Raw genomic sequence first — 22915 nt, 5'->3', positions numbered from 1 at the left:
AGTCTTATAAATATTTACATTTCCTTTGCAGGAACGTGTATTGGAGACCTCTTGCCCTGTATTCAACATATCTTGAGTCGATTTAGTATGAATTTTAAAACTAGGGCAGAAAGTAATAAATTGTTTATATCCGTAATATGTTTCCTGGATAAATCTCTGCCTGTAAGAAATTTACCACATCTCTGTGAAGACGAAATGAAGAATTTGATTAGTAGGCTAGAAGCATTTCTGGAAGAAGGTAGGTAATATAACTGTCTTAAAAACTGTGTTATAAATTTAAAGCACCCTTCACAATTTGAAATATTCATGACAAGAAGATAATATTTGTGTGTTTCCCTTTAGTTACTACCATACATGTGTAGTTACTTACACTGCATAGTATGTGTAGTAAGTGAAGGAACTTTTGGGCTCATGTAATATGAAGTCCATTCAACAGGGTTTTGGATAGACATTCTTCCAGACATCGCTGGTGGTGTCACTAGTGAATGTGCTCTGAAACCTGAAACTATTTCCGTGAAGTCACATTGACTGTAGCACATATTTTTATCTTTGTTTTTCTTCATATTACATGAAAGCTTGCACTGAAAAGTATATTTGTATATCCATGGTTATTGCAATCATGTGGTGTATCTGAAGTTAAGAACAAACAAGTGTATGCATTGTAGTTACACATCAAACAATGGAAAATCCAGGCTGGAATAACAACAAGTTGAACGGGATAATTGCTACTCACCAAATAGAGGAGGCAGTGAGTGGTAAATAGGCCCATTGAAAAAAAGAATGCTAGATATTATGTGGCTATTGGACTAAGTCCTTCATAAGACATAGGCAAAACACACACACACACACACACACACACACACACACACACACACACACACACACACACACACCAATGGCAATAAAATCACACAAAACATGCGCAGCCACTGTCGCCTCCAGGCACTAATGTCCAATTGCAGCTGTGTGTGAGACGAGCAATGATTATTGCTGAACTGGGTAGTGAGGGTACAGTAGAGGTGTGGGTCGGGGAGAGGTTGGGATAGTAGGATCAGGGTGATGGAAGACACTAGTGTGCTTCTCATGGGAGTGTGGTGAGGTGTGGTGGGAACAGAATCAGGAGGCTGTGCTGGGAGGGTGGTAAGGGGCAGAGCAAAAGGGAGAGGAGAGCAATAGAAAATGGGAAATGACGATGCAGATGCACTGGCAGAATTGAAGACATGTGTAGAGCTGGAGTGGAAGCAGGGAAGAGGATAGGCAGGTGGAGGACAGGGACCAGCAAAGGTTGAGTGAGAGTAACCTAAATGTAAGATTAATGCCACATGCTTGTATTTTTGTGTCACATTTAGAGAAAATTGTAGCTTGCCATGTAAATTTCAACACATCTGAGATGGTCTTATTGATATTTGCCTGTCTGCTAATGAATGTCATATCAGACAGATCTTGCAAATTTTCCAGTACAATTTTCACTTTACTGTATATTTCCAGAACAGTTTCTCATATAACTTATAATTTCTCTCTTGCAGCATTTTTCACTGTCAACTAATCACACTTACACTATTACACTGACAAGAGAAGCCTGTGTGGAGCAGTCCATGCCTTTATTGAAGTTTTGCCTGCTTTTGTCAGACAGATCTAGCAATGATCCTTCACAAATCATCATCTTACATCAACACCACTCACTAATGATAGCATTTGCTGTGATAGAAGTCTACTTTTGGGAAAATTGCTACTCAATAAATTCATATCCCTTTCTCGTTAATTGTACTTTGAATGTATGTTCAGTATGTTGTAATGTTTCTCATACTGTAAATAAAGACATGTATGGATATTTGGAAAATATGAAGCATGTTGCTGGTACATGCAGGACCAAATTGTCTTGCTTGGTAGTATGCTGTCATGTGGCAGAAGAATGAAGAACTCCCAAAGTGATATTCCGCCACCTACCCAATCTACACAGTATCCTCGTCTGTACTTGTACCATATGCCACACTCATTCCCAATCAGTTGCCAGATGAATCATGTCCCTGTGGAAGACCCAGGTGCAAAACTTGCCCAATATATGCAACCAGTGCATTGTACTCCCAGTTCCATCACGGGCTTATCCTATCCCAACAGAGATATGTCATCTGTGAAAGCAGTCATATCATGTACCAGCTGTGCTGAAATTTCTGGACAGCAAGTTATGTCACCATGACCAGCTACCAGCTGTCCACCCAAATGAATGGCTGTTGCCAAACTGTGACTGAGAGTGCATTTGACCACCCAGTGGCAAAACATGCTGCCGAGAACAGCATGCTCATATGTGAAACATTCTCGGTTTCTTCCTGCGTCAGTTCGGGATAAAATCTCGAGGTTTTGATGATAGCCTCCATCATCATCGTCAGAGCTACAGATCGTCTTTACTGCTGGCTGCTGTGGTGACACCACAGCATCAGCGAAGACAAGTCAGTTGCTCCTGACGATGACGATGGAGTCTATTGCCGAAAGTTGGAGATTTCATCCCAAATTGACACAGCAAGAAAACTGGGGATGTTTTACATATCAGTGCCATTGCGAAAGACCTCATTCCAAACAGCATTCTCAGTTTTGATGGCTTTTTCACAACCCATCCAATTGAGTACTTCTTCCCCAACACCAACTTTCCTGAACTGTAAGATGAGAGTTGTTCTTGCAACATATCTTCAGTTGCTGTAATGCCTGTGGCCTCATTCTTTCTAGCCCTTTGCCCCAAAGGCACCTCCAGCTTCCCCCAGGACCCAACTCATTCATCCTGTGCCCACAGTCTCCTCTTCCTCTGTTCTGGCCACCCCTCCCCCTCCCCCCCAAAAAAGTCCTTTCCTCTACGTCTTCTTAATTGTATGCTTCACAAACTCACCAATGCTATTTCCCACACCCCTGTTGTGTTGTTATCCCATCCACCTCCTGCTTCCCTCCCAGCACTTAGCAACCCTTTGCCTACCATACCTTTTGTTCCGCACCTTTTGTCTCCCCTTGCCACTCCAACCCGATACGACCCCTTACCTCCACCAAGCTGCAGAACTGCAGTCACAGCACATTGTAACCATACAGGTATGTGAGCATGCACACGTGTACATGTGTGTCTGTTTACTCCTACTCAAAAAAGCAATCATCTAACAGCTAGCAAGGTTTTCAGTATGTTGTTTATGTAACTGTTGATGACTATGTGGTAAGTTGTTATCTTTAACCCCAAAAAGTTTTTGATGTAGTGTAGATTTGTTATTGAGTAGCTCACATGGTAGTTCGAACAATGTGGAAAGGAGATGCTGAGTTACAAACAGGCACGATGAAAATAATGCTGAAAATATTGAACTTGTGGACGAAGTCTTTCATAAGAAGTAGAAAACAAACATACATTCATGCACACACAACTTTCACATGGCCACTATAGTCTTCGAGCGCTAAGGCCCGAGATGACCTTACTGTTTGGAGATAACAGTGGCCATATGTCTGTGAGTTGTTCTTGTGTGAGTACGTGAGAGTTTTCTACTTCAGATGAAGAACATTGTCAGGAAGTTGAATATTTCTAGCATTCTTTTCATTGTGTCTGTATGCAGTTCAACGCCTCCTCTATGTGGTAAGTGGCAATAAGTCTTTTACATGTTGCTGTTATTCCATTCTTTTTCATTGTTCTTGTCTGCAACTCAACAGCTCCTCGTGAATGTTAGTCTGTCTTTTCCATGTTGATGTGATTCCATCCTGGACTTGCCATTGGTTGATTTCACATAGAAGTTTGTTATTCAGTCGTTTTAGCACACCAATTATTAGGTTGATACACAAGTACATGATAGTGTTGTTCATTAACAGAACAGCGTGGCATTAAAAGGTTGTTTAGCATATCTCTTACACCATTTATAGTTCGGTATGTTGTGAATTACACAGGACAGACAAGAGTGAAAAGAAAATGAAAAATAGGCACCAACTCCTTCAGTGTGCATTTTGAATCTGTCTGGAAGAGGAAAATGCAGCTGACGTGATGCCTACATGTAAAATGTCATAATTTGTATTTAAGAAGATTGCTAATCTATGAATGCCTGCATCTGATAGAGTACTAACAGAGTGTTGTCATTCAGACATTATATGACAACTGTATCCTGTGGACAAGATTAGTGCATTAGTGTATTGTTTCTGTATACATTGTCAGTGGATGAATTCTTTTGAATCTCTGGTTGCTTATTGTTTGTTACTTTGTGAACAAAATGAACCATTTATATGCCAGGTCACTGCTGGTGATGAAAACTGGTACATTTATGTCAACATAAAAAAGAAAGGTATTAGTGAGCACTGACAAAACAAAACATAACCTTTATGCATATGTGTAAAATATGCCATTTGCTAATTTTTAGGTATTTTGTTACCAGCTTATTATGTACACTTGATTTGTTATCCTAAAGATCTGTACCCACCACTTTTTAAACTAGTGCTAAGATTGATTTTTTTCACTAAAAAAATAATATCCAATTTGCTTATTTCTTGCATATATACAACAGACAACATGAGTTTCAGTTATGTGTATTGTGTTTAATTTGGTGCCAGAGCTGTGAAATATCTGCTTTATGCCTTCCTCCCCATTCGCCCCTTTTTTGCAGGAGAGGAACAATTACCTTCCATTTTTTCTCTTTTCTATGTCATAAGTTCTTGTACCACATAGATACACATTTGTATATTATTTATGTCTTTTATAGATCACAAAGCAAACTCTGATGAATGGGAAGATATTTCTGATGATGGGGAAGCAATTAATAAAGAAAAGACCACTGAATGTTTGCAGCATTTACTCAACAAAGCCAGGAACTTGCTCTCAACAGCTTCACATCAAAGTGCCCAGTCGTTGTTAAATGGAGAAAATAAACCAAGCCACTGAGAGAGAGGTGTTCTAACATTATCAATGAGTAATGGAGTTCCTATGAAGAGATGAAGAAAAACAAAACTGGAGAGGTCATTCTTATCTTCTGCAAGTCACGCAGCCTCCTTGTTTACATGAACTTTCCAGCTATTAATTAAACACAGTGAATTATGAAACTGTTGCTGAAACAGCAAAGATCCAATAGTACTCATGGTTTCATTTTATTTTTTGATTGTCCCTCTCACATCTGTCATACTTCAGTTGCAGGGAGGTAGGGCAGCGTAACTGCTTTTTACCAATATGTGAAATATTAATTAATTTCATTCAAACTTTTCTTGGGCCATGGTAATAATGCCATCTGTATGTGGACCGTGAGTTGTTGAAATAGTGAAATGAATGCACACTTATGTGAGACATAGAGTGGTAAGAACAAAAAATAGAAGAGAGACAATTACTGCACAACATCTCAGTCATCTAATTAATTATTTTTTTTGTGTGAAGATCTTAGCTAGTTGTGCACAGTGTTGCTTATGAGCTATCAACATCATAAAAAAAGAGGAACTCTTTGTGTGTGTGAAAACAACTATATGATTACAGAGTTTTGAATTTACTTTTCATATGTGTACATTAATTAATATAATTCTTTTCTAATATTTTTTACATTTCTGGAAGTGTAAAACTAACAAATATTGAGCAGTGATAATTCTGTAATGAACTGTTGACATTGTATATATGTACTAGATTAAAAAGAGAAATAGGATGTTTGAAGCACTTGTTTCGAAAGTAAATAAAATTGTCATCCTGCTCAACTTAGCAATTCTGCTGTTGAGATGTAATAATTTAGTCCAGTGAAGATTGCTAACTCGAAGGTTCCAGAATTTCTCATTGTGCACCATTTGTGCATGACTGTGTGTTTTCTGATCTATGTCAAACTCAATTTTTAGTTTCTTTAAATATGATATTGATAAAAACTAAAAATTGAGTCTGACATACAAAGAATTTTAGAAAAGAAATAGTGCCATGGCAGACAGTGGGAAGCTGTGTCTTTACTGTCAGTTAATAATTGGTGTTAGTTCACTCTTCCACATTAGTGTAGGTTGTCATTATTCATTTCTATCAATTGCATCAGTATTTTTAGCACTGTATTGATACTGTGACCTTAACTGCATTGGTTGCATCACCTGTTACCTTCAACTATTCAACACATGTTAGCACTCAGTATGGTTTGTGGAGAAATATTAATGATACCGTTTCATCAGTAATTAAAATACCACAACTGGAACTTTGGAGATTGAGAGAGATGGTGCAGTGATACTATCTCAGTGGGTTATTATATGATTTATCAATACGGAATACTCCAATTTCTTTGATGAGCTATTTAGTACAGGGATGTTTGTTGGCAGTGACATTAAAACTTGAAGTGACTTGAATGTTAATGCATTGGATTGGCATTCATGAGAAATGGAGTTTATATCCTCAATCTCCCATCCAGATTTAGATTGTCCACAATTTTTCTAAATCAATTACTAATAGTAACAGCTTCTATCAGTAGACAAAATACAAGTTCTAATAGAAACTTTTATCAAGGGTTTGACACTGCTGTTTTAGAATTTCTGTATTGTGTAGCTCCTGGCCAATTTCTTTTGCAAGAGTATTTTGATGTTTACCTATGGTGAATAGTGTTGCTGTGAAAAAGACACAGCCAGTTTCCTTCTTCATATGTATCCAGTCTGAACTTATACTCCATCTCTAACATCATCACTGATGCACCATTAAACTCTAATCTTTCTGTCATTATTCCTTGAGGAACTGTATTGGCTGTTCTATCTCGAACAAATTTTATGAATGTAATATGTGCATTCCTAAATTTTCTGGATTGATAGTATAAAAAATACCTATTGTCTTACATAAATTGAGTAATTAATATGGAATATAAAGGTTACGGATGATGATGGAGGCAACTAATGGAGAACTTATTGTTGCAACAGCGAATTTCTGGGCCAATAATTAATTTAAGTGCTAATCATAAAGGATATGTTACCTCTCTGAAGTCCTTCATTTCTGTAAACCTAAATGTGTGCTGCTAGTCTAATGCATTCGTTGCTGCTGGTGCAATGAACAGCATGCAGTTTCTGGATTTTGTTGGGGATTTGTAGATAATTTTCTCAGAGTTAGCATATGTCTTATCATCTTGCAAATTGACTGATAACTTTTTATTTATATACTGTATTTGAATAAATCTTAACAGTAACACCCTATCATAGGCAAGTAGAAAGCCGGCAACAGAAAAGAAAAGAAAACATGGAAAGAGTAGCAGGAAAATGTAGTTTTTTTTTAGGGGGGTGTGAGGGGGGGGGGGGAGGGTTATGGATAGGAAGAGTAGAAAATAATTATGTTAATCAAATTTGTCCAGCCACTGTTAGTAAAGCAAGAATCTTAAGTACTTTTTTCTTTGCTTTTTCTAAAGATTTTTCCAGTTAATTTTGTGGAATTTTTGGGAATTATTCATGGAACCAACAAAGACGGAGATCACAACATGTTTCACACCACATCCAGTATTAATAGAAAACATAGTCCTTGCTGTTATGACAAACAAAGTTATATCTTGATTATTTTTGATATGAGAGGTACTACGACTGTATACATTGTAAGAAAAGTTTATTTTTACAGTCTCAGTTGCATGACAAATGATTGATGATTAGTTCTGACCATATGTAATGATCATTTTCAGATCTAAATGTTTATCATGGGTAACCATCAAAATACTCTGGTAAAAGGAATTGGCCAGGAGCTAAACAATAAAGAAATTCTAAAACAGTAGCATCAAACCCTTGATAATAGTTTCTATTAGGACTTGTATTTTGCCTACTAATAGAAGCTGTTACTGTTATTATGTATTATTTATATGTTATCCACTAATAGAAATGGTGACCACGGATTTGATGCTAGTGTATTCTTTATTCTGTAACTCCAGGCTGATTACTTTTACCAAAATATTTTGAACGAACACCAGCGGTGAACGCTTAGATCTGAAGATGACCATTATACGTGATTGAAACTAGTCATCAATCTTTTATGTCACACAGCTGATAGTATAAAAATAAGTGTGTCTAAATTGTAATTTGTAAGTAATTCCTGTAATCAGTTTGGTGAGATATTCAGTTTAAGTATGTGAGAGTACAAAGAATGACTAGTGTCTCCAGCACTGACTGAATACAAGGGTGCTGTGACACACTGCAGTATCTTGAGTCACATCACACACCAATGTGGTGGAAATCTGAAGACATTTTAGTTTGGCACAGTGCAAGAACTGTACTCAATCACTTCATGTTTTAATGTCACTGCCAACAAACATCCCCCAACTGAATAGCTTGCCAAACTAGTTGGAGGATGTTGTATTGATAAATCATATAATAACCCACTGAGATGGAATTGGAGGGTAGAACTATTGAAAAAAAACAAGAATTTGCTGGTCTGCAAAACTCAAAGATGAAAGTAACTTTTGCATGATATGTCACTGGCAAAAAACATAGCTCAATGAAACTTGAATTGTGCATAGAAAGAACTGCTGCACTATAGTACAGAAGGTAACTGAAAGTCATACACAATGTGATGAGCAGAAGTGACACATTTATTTAAAGACAATAATTACACTGAAGTCACTGTGATTTATGGCAGTTCCCTTTACTTTACAAAAGGCAGAAAATGGTTCTTCATAAGATGTGTGATCACCAAGGATGGCAATGCGTGCTCTGCAACTTGTTCGCATGCTGGCCACAAGGTTGGTAAGGAGTTCTTGTGGTAGGGCATTCCATTCCTCTATCAGCATGGCTGACATATGCCTCCCTACACCAAAACACCTGGACCACCAAAATAATCATGTCCAACAATGTTCCTGGGTGTATTACATACACTCATACTGTGAGAGATGGGAACATGTAACAGGTGTGAGCAGATAAGATGTTATCAGGAGTTGAAATTTTTCATATAGGATGTAGTAATGCCTTGGGAATGTATTGATCTCTGAATATCTTATTTTGAGTAATCATTGTCAGATAAAATCAAGTGAGCAATACAAGAGAAATGTTCATTCTCATGTGTCATTGCCATTAAGTGAAATTTTCAAAAGGCAGTACTTTGAGATGTCGCATGCCAGAGTGAGAATGGTCACATATCTTAAAAATTGATGACTTCCATCAGTCAAATGAAAGGAATTCATAATATATTCATATTTTCTGAATGCATGGTAGACCATCCACCATTTGCACTGGAAAGTGGAAGAAACAGAGTAGGATGTCCAAGTTGCCTCTCTCCAATTGCAAAGACAGGAAGAGGATTCTGGTGGGTGGCAAGGTATGTGAGAATCCATGGAAAAAAGTACATGAGGCTGCTTCCACATGCTGTAATGGATGTGCCAGATGAAGAGTAGGTGGAGATGATAAACAACAGATGTCACTAGAGCTTTTGGTGAGATGTCTGTATCTCCAGCTAACGACTCACACACATATAAAGTTGTTCTGTACCAGTGGAGTTGATGCGGTTTAAAATATACACCACATCAACTCTACTGGTACACAATAACTGTATATGTATATGAAACTTCTTGTATAAGTGTATGTGTATTTTAAACTTCTCTCACAGCAAAATTCACTTAACGAAAACTATAAAATTATGAGATACAGTTACTGGCCAGTACTTCTCTTCATGAGGCAAAATTCTTAACTCTGGCGAGAGACAGGTATAAATATATAGAAAACTATCATAGCTTTCAGAGCTGTTAGTTCAATACTTGTGGAGGAAAGAGGAATGCATTCAGAAAGGTTAAAAAGGACTCATACCCCAGTGTGAGTGTGCCCCACCCATTTCAACAAATGAGGGAGATTACTTGAACTGTTAGCAGATTTTAGTCTGTTCCCAGGATGGCACAGGTGGATGGAGCAGAGCAATTAGTGGAGATTAAGATGAAGAATATTACCAGATTGAAAAGCTGATGATGGGTGGAGGGTGTGGGAAGGGTGGAGGGGGATGGAGTGTGGGCCTTGAAGATACACATGGCAGGATTTGCGAAAAAGCTGTTCAAGTTAAGCATTTTGTGCACTTGGGTGGTGGAACTTGCTTTTGACCACAGTTTTCCTACATAAAAAGCCATGCATTTTTTTTACAGTGAAGTTAATAGAGTAGTCCTCTTCCAAAGATTACTGTTTGTCTGTGTTGTCTGATTATAGTAAATCAAATATTTGTTGTCAGAATGATGCAACTATAGAAATGTTTTTCTTTGTGAGAATAAAGCAGTTACAGTTAATTTATTCACTCAGGTATAACATGGTGGCTGCAGATACTATCAGAGGATTCCTCATTCTTTCTTTTTTTAACCAATGATTTCATACTATTTAGAATTATCTTATTCTGCTGTTATGTTTTTCCACAAAATGATAGTAACGGCAGGTAGATTCTATATCTACATCAACATCATTACTCTGCAATTTAGATTTAAATGTATAGCAGATGGCTCATAGAACTGCTTTCAGACTATTCCACTCTTGAATAGAATATGGCAGAAATGAAGACCCAATTGTTTCTGTCAGCTATTATTTCTTTTATGTAATAGTAATGGCCATTTCTCCCTATGTTTGCACAAACATTTAATAGCTGCTGTTATTTAGAGTTTAATGAAGTTTTTTCACAAATTTAAAAGTACAAAGTTTAACATTGTGTGCCGATTCAACTAGGTACATTTGACAGTGATGGAGTATGAGTGAATGAGTAGCAGAACAAAGTATGGCCCAGTTTTGAACAGATAGTTGGAATGAATAATGGAATATAAATGTGGGATAAAATAACAACATTTATTTTTCATAGAATCATTACTTTTGACAGATAAAAAAAAATAAGTCTCTGAAAACTGAAATGGGGAAATTAAACAATAGAAAATCTAGAATGTAATATCAATGGTATTGTGAAAAGGATAGTGAAGATGTTGAGTCGCAGATAGGCACAACGAAAAGAATGACAAATAAGTAAGCTTTCACCCAAAAGGCTTTCATCTGTATTAGACAACATACACATGCACATTCATACAAACACAACTATCATGCATATGACCACTGTCTCTGATTGCCAAGGCCAGATTGCGAGCAATTGCTGTTGATGAGACAAGAAATCTGGGTGGTGGGGTTAGGACGATGCTGTGGTGGGGAATGGGAGTGATAGGGTAGGTGAAAGGTGGGTGATAGAGGTAGTGCTGCTTGTGGGAGCTTACAGGGTCGAGGGGCGAGAGAGAGGCAGGCAGCTAGGTGCAGTTGGGAGATTAGACATTGGGCAATTGGGGGGAAGGGGGCTACTGGAAAAGGAGAGAGGTAAAAAAACTGTGGGTGTGAATGAGGAACAGGAGGCTGTGTAGTGCTGGAGTGGGAATGGGGAAGAGGATAGGTGAGGTGAAGGACAATGACTAATAGAGGTTGTTGCCAGGAGGGTTTTGGGAACATCGGATGTATTGCAAGGAGGGTTACCACATGTGAAATTCAGAGAACCTGGTGTTGGTAGGAAGAATGCAGATGGCACGGACTGTAAAGTAGTCATTCAAATGGGGAGCACTGTCTTGGACAGAGCGCGCAGCAGTGGAGTGGTCCAGCTATTTTTTGGCCACAGTTTGTCTGTGGTGGTTCATGCGGATATACAGCTTGTTGGATGTGTATGAAAATAACGTGTAGGTTTGTTTGGCACTTGAGTACCACTGTGGGAGGGATCGGAGGGATAATGCGTAGGACACTCCACATTTCAGAGCACTGTGAGAAGTAGTTAATACCCTGGCAGAGAATATGATTCAGTTGCTCCGTCCTGGGTGGTACTGAGTGATGAAGGGAATGCTCCTCTGTGACTGGACAGTGGGACTTCATGAGGTGATGGGTGACTGAAGAGATAATGCATAGGAGATCTGTGTCCGTACACAGTTGGGAGGGTAATTACGATCTGGTGAAGGCCTCAGTGAGATCCTTGGTATATTTCTAGAAGTGCTGTTGGTATTGGTATGGAATGGCTGGCAGCTGTCAAAGTGGAGCTATATTACTGGTGGTAGGTTTGGTATGGATGGAGGTATTGATATAGCTGGCATCCAGGATGTTGGCTTGTTGGGTGAAGGAGGGCAAGGTGAAGTGAATGAGGGAGGAGGTTTGAAGTCTTGAAGGAATGTGGATAGGGTGTAATCACCCTTGATCCAGATCACAAAGAAGTCATCAGTGAATCTAAAGTGAATCTAAACCTTGTGAGTGTTTCGATTCTGGGTGGTTAGGTAAGATTCCTCTAGATAACCCATGAATAGATTGGCCTAGGATGGGGCCATGCAAGTGCCCATTGTTTTACCTGGCATTTCTTTTTAGGTTATACCTTCAAAGGAGAAGTAATTGTGGGTGAGGGTGTAGTTGATCATGGTGGCCAGGAAGGAGGTTGTAGGTTTGGAATCTGTCGGGCATTGGGAAAGGTAGTGTTTAATAGCACCAAGGCCGTGGGCATTACGGATGTTACTGTAATGGGAAGGGGCATCAATAGTGACGAGCAGGGCACCGTGTGGTAGAGGAACAGAAACTGTGGGGAGTCTGTGGAGAAAATAGTTGGTATCTTTTATGTTGGATGGTAAGTTGAGGGTAATAGACTGAAGGTGTCGAACTACAAGAGCAGAAATTCTCTCAGTGGAGGCACAATAATGGGCCCCAATGGGGCATTCTGGATGGTTGAGTTTATGGACTTTAGGAAGCTTGTAGTAGTGTGGGAAGTGGTAGGGGTAAGGAGAGAGATGGGTCTGGGGAGAGATTCTGAGATGGGTCTAAGGATTTGAGAAGAGACTGGAAATTCTGTTTGATTTCTGGAATGGGGTTACTGTGGCAGGGTTTGTAGATGGACGAATTTGACAGCTGGTGAAGTCCTTAGGCCAGGTAATCCTTGCAGTTGAAAACAACAGTGATGGAGCATTTGCAGCTGGTAGGATTATAAGGTCAGGATCAGTTTTCAGGTTGTGGATTGCTGTTGGGTGTTAGGTTAGCTTGTATGTTTAAGGATTTGGGAACGATGTTTAGGCAAGGTTCAAGGTTAAGAAATTCTGAAAAGTTAACAGGGGTTATTTGCTGATAGTGTTGGTGGATCATGGTTGAATGGAGGGGTGAACTGAGCCAGGCATGGCAAAAAAGTGTTTCCACAGTAGGGTCTGGGAATAGGAGAGAAGATCTTTAACAAGTCGATTGCGACTGTATTTGGGAGTGGGGCAGAAGTTAAGGCCTTTGGAAATGACTGATATTTTTGTGGGGCTAAGGCTTTTGCAGGAAAGATCCATGTCTGTTTAGATTTCGCAGATAGCTGTGCCTTTGATGGGGTAGGTGTTGCTTGCAACCAGACTGGGATAGGTGGTAGTGGGAGAATGTATGGGACACTTCTTGCATCTAGGCCTATTATGAGTATATGAGGCAAGGGGATGGGAGCAGGCATGTGTAGTAATGGACGAGGATATGGTATAGATTCAGTGGGTGGCGGAATGCCACTATTGGAGGGGCGAGAAGTATAGTGGGTAGGACATTCCTCATTTCAGGGTGTGATGAGAGGCAGTAGAAACCCTGCGGGAGAATGTGATTCAGTTTCTCCAATCCATCGTGGTAATGAGTCTGAAGGGGAATGCTCTTATGTGGCCAGACAGTGGCACAGTGTGAGGTGGTGGGTGACTGGAGAGATAAGGCACATGCAGTCTGTTCATGAACAAGCTGTGGAGAGTAATTACAGTCTGAGGCCTACACAGACCATAAATACATCCCAAACCTTGTACGGAGATGTCCCTTATCTCACTAGCCACTTACCACCTTCCAGAGCCCCACCATCCAGCCAAAGAGCAGCATTCCTCTTGTGACTCAGTACCACTGGAACAGCTGAATAACATTATCTGCCAGAGTTTCGACTACCTTTCATCATGTCCTGAAATGAGGAATATCCTTCCCACCCTTCCCATAGTTGTATCCTGCCACTCGCCAAACCTACACAATATCCTCACCCATCACTACACAACCTGTGCTCCCAACCCCTTGCCTCATGGTTCATATCCCTGTAATAGACGTAGCTGCAAGATATGTCTCCCACACACCATGTCCTCCAGTCTGGTCACAAGCATAATCTATCCCACCAAAAGCAGGGCTACCATTGAAATCAATCATGTGATCCACAAGCTAAGCCACAACCACTCTGCTCCATTCTACATGGACATGAGAACCAACAAACTGTTTGTCCGCTTGACTGGTGGGGTGTATTTTTCCCTCTTCTCCTGCTCATGTATATTTTGTAGAGTTTGTGGTGGGTCTTATACCAGCACCAGTGGGAAGTTGCATCCCTGGCCAATATAACTGGGCAATATTTTGCCAACCCTAGAAAGTGGTATTACCTTAATCCTCTCTTGGAAGAATAGTTGTTTTGTGGTCCAGATCCTTCCGTGCCACCTCCCTGTTCGTCCAACTGTGGTGAAAGTTCCTGGAATGCTTCCGCAAGTTCTCTCTACTGTGCTACTAAATAAATAGCCGCACTTCTCACAAACAGGGGTATATTTTGCCCAACATTTTCGCTATTTCTTTTAACAACACAACAAACAATTGCTACGCTAATACCACTCTCTTGAGTACATTCAAAAATGTCCCTACATGTGTACTTTAGGACCTGAGAGAGCAACCCAGATAAACAACTGCTGCTGTTCAATTGTTCATTACACCTCTGTTGGCGTGTCATTTACTCGATGACTCTCGACGCAGGCATTTGCTGCACCATGCCACAAATGACTCCCGAACGACCAGTGGTTGTAATACCATTTCTACTGGTTCCCTACTCGCCGGCTCCACCACTGCTCCACATTTACATTTACTGCATACAGTTTCCCCTTCTCACTATATTTATGCTTGTTCAACTTGCTCACAAGCATCTCTTGTCAACAGTTTTCCAATGTTGTGTTGAAATGTTTACAAATATCTGGAAACACTACAATGGCCACCAACAAACTGTGGCCAAGAAACAGCGGGATCCCCCCTGCTGCTGAGTACATTGCCCAACTCAGACTTCTTCATTTGAATGACTGTTTCACAGCTGTGCCATCTGGATCCTTCCTACCAACCCCAGCTTTTCTGAACTGCGCAGATGGGAACATTCCCTGCAATATTCCCTACATTCCTGTAACGCTCCTGGCCTCAACCTTTGTTTGTCATTGTCCTCCGCTCACTTATTCCCTTCCCTGTTCCCTCTCTAGCACTACTTAGGATTCTATTCTGCCACACACCCCAAAGTCTTTTACTTCTCTCATTTTCCAGTCCCTCACAGCCTGTCTCTGTCTAACTTCCAGGCTGAACCTAGCTGCTCTATCCTCTCTCCACCTCATCCCTGAATACTCCCACAAGATTACTTTATTGTCTAACACCCCTACCCTGCTATCCCCCCCCCCCCCCCTCCTGCCCCAGCCTCCTCCTTACCCCAACCACTCAGATTGCTTCTCCTCTCATGTGCAGTTGCTTGCAGTATGGCCTCGGCTGCCAGAGACAATAGTGTGTGTAAGTTGTGTTCACATGAGAGAGAGAGAGAGAGAGAGAGAGAGAGAGAGAGAGAGAGAGAGAGAGAGAGAGAGTTGTCTAATTCAGAAAAAGCTTATATGTTTAGCAGTCTTTGCTGAGTAGCAATCTATCCTTTGGATAATACTGAAATGGGAAAACTGTTAAATGTTCATCCTTAATGATGCAGCAGGTGGGTTTGAGAACAAGGGTTTTAGGTGTGGCTAGTTGACTGGGGAATCTTTCTCACAAGTTAGTGGCAAGGTATCATGCTATTTACACACTGGAGAGTTTAATGTATTTAACTCCTGAAATAATAACGAATGATGGTGCATACGTCTGGTTTCCTGATTCTGGCAGATGAAATAGAGACCATGGAACTCTTATATGTCTGCCTAGCTCCCAATAGATGCTGCTGTCTGCCAGTATTTCCCATAGAAAGATGCCACACAGTCTTCCTTGATAGTATTCTGTCTCTCTGATTGGTGTCCCCTCACTCTGACCCACAACAGTCTGTGAAAAGTATTCTTAATTTTTCCCTTATTTGTACCTAGTTTGGTGTGAAGAGCTTGAGACCCGTTGTAATAGGATGGTGTAAGCACATTAATTGCTCACTATCTGATATGTGAATTATGGTCCGTAAATGTTTGACCCAGCAGTTTCACACAATGGAAAGTTCAGAGTGGATAACAACATTATGGGAAGGATATATATGAGTTGTGATTGTGTGAATGTGTGTTTATTTTCTTCTTCAGATGAAGGACTTTGTCTGAAATCTTTAATATTTTGACAATCTTTTTCATTGTCCCTAGCTGTGACTCAGCGTCTTCTCTATGTGGTGATTATCAGCATATCCTTTTCATATTACTGTTGATTCAGCAGTTTCAGATTTCTTATGCCTCCCAAGTAAAATGGCATACTGATGTAAGTTGGATATTGTGTAACATTTACGATGTAGGAATGTTATAGAAGACAGGTTAATGTGGCAAATACTCTTTCTGCTCGTATATGTAATGCTTGGAGGCTCAGTTGTTCAGTAGTACAGAGCCAGACTAAAAATCCAAATTTCTTCTGTTCAATTGCCGGTCAATCCTAGTAGTTTTGTTTGTCATTTACCACTTCTTTCAACTCTGGCAATGTTTATTGATGTGAAAAGTGCCATGTTTCACTGTGCTTCAGAATCAACATTAAACTGTAGGTCCCCCTGTAATTAGTTGGGTATGTCAGTTTGAAGGTCAGAGGAAGTCGATGGCATGCCACCCCCAACGGGAGGATGACTAGTAAAGCACTGTGGTATTCAAAGCTATCTTCAGTTCAGTGATTGCCATACTTACTGTACTTAACAAGTTTTCAAGTGGTGTAGGGCACTGAGGACATTTCCGGTTGTGGTTCACAAAATGATGAGTCTGTGATCAAGATCTTTCATTGGATCATAATGAATTGTTCTGTCACCAGTGGCCCAGTTGTCCTGGAACCAAATTGTTGGCAAGCTGTCAGTTGTAATCTCCAAGAGTAAGACTGTACCTGTTCTTTCCTCCTTTGTGTTGTTACTGTAGCAGGTAATGAAGGAAGAGTGAATGGTTTCTGATGACTTAGATAGGTGCTTTTATCAGTGTATTGTACTGTGCAGTGATTTAACATCTGAAACACACAAACAGTTTCACTAATTCTTGAGAAAACTAGGCTTATAAACATTTATGATTTTTTTAAATACATTGTGTCTATAAAGAAAAATGTATGACACTTCTTATCAATATAATGTGGAAGCAGATATACCACAGTCTATGCATTAATGGAGTTGAGAAATTAGAACTCTGAGATCACTGGCAAAGCTATGTCCAATATCCTCCTCTATCACAAGCAGAAATGGCATATTCATAGAGAGTCATTGAATATAATCTACATCTGCACCTACGCTTGAGTAGTACTCGGCAGGGAGTACTCTCCAATTGCAACATATGAGGTTTTCCCCCCATTACAGTCACAAGTAGACCATGGGAAAAATTATTTTTAAATGCACTGGTGCATGCTGAAAGTAATCTAATCTTGTCTTGTACCTCTTGTGGGTGCAATAAAAATAGGTTGTAGTATTTTCCTAGCTTCATTACTTAATATTGGCTGTGAAACTTTATAAACAGGCTTTTATTGTATATATAGTAACTATACAACTGTTTTTATATTTGTTGAATATCCCCTTTTAATTCTGCTTGGTACGGATCCCAGAAATTTGTGCAGTATTGCCGGCCAGGGTTCTAGGCACTACAGTTTGGAACCGCGCGACTGCTACAGTCGCAGTTTCTAATCCTGCCTCAGGCATGGATGTGTGTGATGTCCTTCGGTTAGTTAGGTTTAAGTGGTTCTCAGTTCTAGGTGGACTGATGACCTCAGAAGTTAAGTCCCATAGTGCTCAGAGCCATTTGAACCATTTGTGCAGTATTATTGGCTGGGTCACATGAGTATTTCTTTGTAAATTGATTAAATTTTCCCAGTATCCTACCAGTGGACCAGAATCTGTCCTCCACTTTCTGTACACTAATCTTATCTATACATTCTGTTTCATATCCCCCTCAAATTGTTACAAACAGATTTTTATATGAGTTGGCTGATTCTATTTATGATTCATTCATATTGTAGTCACTACTTTTTATGTTTTGTGAACTGCACGACTTTACCTTTTAGAATATTTGTAGCAAGTTGCCAACTTATACACCACCATGAAATCTTATCTGGATCGGACTAAATATCAGTGCAGCTTCCCCCCCCCCCCCCCCCCCTTCCGGACATTAGAGAGAACTGAATCTTTTTCAAAAAGTCATAGGCTACTAGTATTGTCTGCCAGGTACTTAATATACAACATGACATCCTCCTTACCAAGAAATCGTTGTTGTTGTTGTTGTGGTCTTCAGTCCTGAGACTGGTTTGATGCTCTCCATGATACCCTATCCTGTGCAAACTTCATCATCTCCCAGTACTTACTGCAACCAACATCCTTCTGAATCTGCTTAGTGTATTCATCTCTTGCTCTCCCTCTACAGTTTTTATGCTACATGCTGCCCTCCAATGCTAAATTTGTGATCCCTTGATGCCTCAGAACATGTCCTACTACCCGGTGCTTTCTTTTTGTCAAGTTGTGCCACAAACCCCTCTTCTCCCCAATTCTATTCAATACTTCATCACTAGTTATATGATCTACCCATCTAATCTTCAGCATTCTTCTGTAGCTCCACATTTCAAAAGCTTCAATTCTCTGATTCAAACTGCTCTTCCCCAATGTCAGCTTCTACCAGTTTTTCCATTCGTCTGTAAAGAATTTGTGTTAGTATTTTGCATCTCTGACTTATTGAACTGATAGTTCGGTAATTTGCACATGTGTCAATACCAGCTTTTTTTGGGATTGGAATTATTATATTCTTCTCAAAGTCTGAGGTTATTTCGCCTGTCTCATACATCTTTCTCACCAGATGATAGAGTTTTGTCAGGACTGGCTCTCCCAAGGTCGTCAGTAGTTCTAATGGAACGTTGTCTACTCCCGGGGCCTTGTTTCGACTCAGGTCTTTCAGTGCTCTGTCAAACTCTTCACACAATATTGTATGTCCCATTTCATCTTTATCTACATCCTCTTCCATTTCCATAATATTGTCCTCAAGTATGTCGCCCTTGTATAGACCCTCTGTAAACTCCTTCCACCTTTCTGCTTTCCCTTCTTTGCTTAGAACGGGGTTTCCATCTGAGCTCTTGATATTCATACAAGTGGTTCTCTTTTCTCCAAAGGTCTCTTTAATTTTCCTCTAGGCAGTATCTATCTTACCCCTAGTGGGATAAGCATCTACATCCTTACATTTGTCCTCTAGCCATTCCTGCTTAGCCATTTTGCACTTCCTGTCGCTCTCATTTTTGAGACATTTGTGTTCCTTTTTGCCTGCTTCATTTACTGCATTTTTATATTTTCTCCTTTCATCAATTAAATTCAATATTTCTTCTGTTACCCAAGGATTTCTACTAGCCCTCGTCTTTTTACCTACTTGATCCTCTGCTGCCTTTACTACTTCATCCCTCAGAGCTACCCATTCTTCTTCCACTGTACTTCTTTCCCCCATTCGTTTCAATTGTTCCCTTATGCTCTCCCTGAAAGTCTGTACAACCTCTGGTTTAGTAAATTTATCCAGGTCCCATCTCCTTAAATTCCCACCTTTTTGCAGTTTCTTCAGTTTCAATCTACAGTTGATAACCAATAGATTGTGGTCAGAGTCCACACCTGCCCCTGGAAATTTCTTACAATTTAAAACATCGTTCCTAAATCTCTTGTCTTACCATTATATAATCTACCCTATACCTTCTAGTATCTCCAGGATTCTGGCATGTATACAACCTTCTTTCATGATTCTTCTTTCATGATTCATTAGCTATGATTAAGTTATGCTCTGTGCAACTTAAAACCTGGTTCCTAAATCTCTGTCTTACCATTACATAATCTATCTGATACCTTTTAGTATCTCCAGGGGTCTTCCACGTATACAACCTTCTTTCATGATTTTTAAACCAAGTGTTAGCTATGATTAAGCTGTGCTCTGTGCAAAATTCTACTAGGCGGCTTCCTCTTTCATTTCTTTCCCCCAATCCCATATTCACCTACTATGTTTTCTTCTCTCCCTTTTCCTACTATCGAATTCCAGTCACCCATGACTATTAAATTTTCGTCTCCCTTCACTACCTGAATAATTTCTTTTATCTCATCATACATTTCATCAATTTCTTCATCATCTGCAGAGCTAGTTGGCTTATAAACTTGCACTACTGTAGTAGGTGTAGGCTTCGTGTCTATCTTGGCCACAATAATGCGTTCACTATGCTCTTTGTAGTAACTTACCCATACTCCTATTTTTTAATTCATTATTAAACCTACTCCTGCATTAGCCCTATTTGATTCTGGATTTATAACCCTGTATTCACCTGACCAAAAGTCTTGTTCCTCCTGCCACTAAACTTCACTAACTCCCACTATATCTAACTTCAAGCTATCCATTTCCCTTGAGTAGTCCCCGCCCGGAGATCCGAATGGGGGACTATTTTACCTCCGGAATATTTTACCCAAGAGGACGCCAGCATCATTTAACCATACAGTAAAGCTGCATGCCCTCGGGGAAAAATTACGGCTGTAGTTTCCCCTTGCTTTCAGCCGTTCGCAGTACCAGCACAGCAAGACCGTTTTGGTTAGTGTTACAAGACCAGATCAGTCAATCATCCAGACTGTTGCCCCTGCAACTACTGAAAAGACTGGTGCCCCTCTTCAGGAACCACACGTTTGTCTGGCCTCTCAACAGTTACCCCTCCGTTGTGGTAATCGCTGAGGCACACAAGCCTCCCCACCAACGGTAAGGTCCATGGTTAAGCCTAAGAAGTATGGTATTGAGTCAAATGCTTTTCAGAAGCCAAAAAATACTGCATCTAGCTGATTGTCTTAATCCACTGCTTTCAAGATATCATGTGGGAAAAGTGCGAGTTGTGATTTGCGTGACTGATGTTTTTGGAATACATACTGTTTTGCACAGAGAAGGTCATTCTGTTTGAGGTAACTCATTAATTTTCAATTCAGAATATGTTATAAGGTTCTGCAACAGATGGAAGTTAATCTTATTGGAGGGTAGGTTTATGGTTCACTTCTCCTACCCTTCTAGTGGATGGATATGGCCTATGTCATCTTCAAATACTGAACACAGTTTTTTATTCAGGAATATATGTTATTTTATGGTTCAAAGTGGTTATAATTCAGCAAAAATTCCTTGTGGAGTCTGATAAGGATTCTGTTGGATCCTAAAAATTTGTTCAGTTATGGCAGTCTCAACTGTTTCCAAATGCCACTGACATTAACATCTACTGTATATCACTCATCTTTGCAATGATAGGAGAATGAAGTAGGGGCACTACTTCTGGATTTTCGTTTTGAAAGGGGACTTCAGCATTTCTGCTTTTACTTTGCTACACTCAGTTTCAGTCGGTGTGTCGTCCGTGAGCATCTGGACATTAGCTTTGATGTCACCGACGGACTTTAGTTATGACCAGAGCTCCTTTGAGATTTGCAAGAGGTCTTTCAATAACATTTTTCTGTGGTTGTTACTGAAAGTTTCACATGTTCCCATTTTGACTACCACATAAGTTTCAGTTTTAGCATCTCTCTGTATGTATAGTCCTATGCTTTGTTTTTCATGTGTTGTGCAGTAGTGGCTGTTCTTTAGAAGTTTATGAACAGAGGCTATATATCACGAAGTGTCCATTCCATTGTGAATTGTTCTACTAGGTACATATCTATCTAGTGTTTGGTTAATTTTTTAAACTTAGTGTACAGTTCCTATACATGCTCTTGCTGTGAGATAAATGTTTCAAGTTCTTCCTTGAGTTGCAACACTGCTGCCCCTTTATCTAATTTACTGAATATGTAAATATTCATATTCACATTAACTAATTGCAGTTAAGTGTTAAATAACAAAATACTTGACAAAATTACATTCACGCAGCTACATTTCTTGGTACCTATGAGTAGCGGTGTGCACTGAGGTGGATCTCAACATATGTATCTCTAGTAATTGTTACATTGTGGATAAAAGCAAACGCCGTTGTGGATGTCAATGGATTATCAGCAGATATCAGCAATAATAACTGTGTTTTAGATAAAATTAAAGGAAAATATCAGTTTTATGATGTGCTTTTTGTCTCAAATGGTGTTGCCTGTGGACAATGAACAAGGTTGCATGAACTGGCACTACATGTCTGTTGCATTGTTTGCTGAAAACCTGGAGCCTTTGTGCCCAGGTAAAGCAGATGTATGTTTCTGTGCTTACCTTCTGGCTATGACTGCTTTAGCTGTGCCCAAGGGACCTGCATCTATTGAATATGCATTGCTGTGACCTTATCTTACATGCAGTTTATGAAGCATGTTCTGGATGTCAAGCCTGGCCACAGAGAACCTGAGAAGTGATAGTTGCTATGCTTCTGCTACCTTCAGTTAATGCTTTGTAATGACTAAGTGACCACATAATGAATGCATTAGAGTGTACGTCAGTGAGACTGCTTTAATAAAGTGCACACCATGGACATAATTTCATTGAAGGTGAAACAAGGTGATTTTGTTTTATTGCGAGAAGCCAAACTCAAATTATTGATCTGGAACAAATTTTTGTATGTATGTGATGACAAAGAGAAGATCAAGTGGCTTGTTTTGTGTGTTGAAAAGTGTCTACGCTGGAGACAAAACTGGGACTTTATATTTGTTGAAACATGCATGTGAGACTCGAAAAAGTAGTGTAACTACTTTTTTTTAATCCTATGAGAGGCTTAAAGTTCCTGAAGTGCCATCAAACTTGCAGATAGCTGCCACAAAAGAATAATCTTGTCAGCAAAGTCATTTTACCTATTGAAGATGAGTGTGGAAATGAAGTTTTCAAGATGGCACTGTTCCTTATTGATATGGAGGTGAAGCACAGTTCAGTGAGTGCCA

The 22915-nt window shown here is 39.7% G+C and overlaps 2 protein-coding genes across 6 annotated transcripts in view; both read left to right on the top strand.

The window, feature by feature from the left end:
• Positions 1-5680, top strand: part of LOC126353955 (protein saal1) — an 88294-nt gene extending 82614 nt beyond the window's left edge. For 3 of the 4 annotated variants that reach the window (XM_050003257.1, XM_050003258.1, XM_050003256.1), the window contains exons 8-9: positions 32-238; positions 4707-5680. In XM_050003257.1, the coding sequence (XP_049859214.1) occupies positions 32-238; positions 4707-4885 (386 nt within the window). In that variant the 3' untranslated portion in view covers positions 4886-5680. Of the gene's footprint in view, positions 1-31; positions 239-4706 lie in introns of those variants that run through there. The other variant, XM_050003259.1, reaches the window with a different exon arrangement.
• The window catches only part of LOC126353954 (uncharacterized), a 179437-nt gene continuing 161579 nt past the window's right edge, over positions 5058-22915 (top strand). For both annotated transcript variants that reach the window (XM_050003254.1, XM_050003255.1), the window contains exon 1: positions 5058-5138. In XM_050003254.1, coding sequence (XP_049859211.1) covers positions 5078-5138 — 61 coding nt within the window. In that variant the 5' untranslated portion in view covers positions 5058-5077. The remainder of the gene's footprint in view (positions 5139-22915) is intronic.

Source organism: Schistocerca gregaria, chromosome 3 (genome assembly GCF_023897955.1).
Source record: "Schistocerca gregaria isolate iqSchGreg1 chromosome 3, iqSchGreg1.2, whole genome shotgun sequence".
Lineage (NCBI taxonomy): Eukaryota > Metazoa > Arthropoda > Insecta > Orthoptera > Acrididae > Schistocerca > Schistocerca gregaria.
This window is presented reverse-complemented; position numbering and strand designations above follow the sequence as displayed.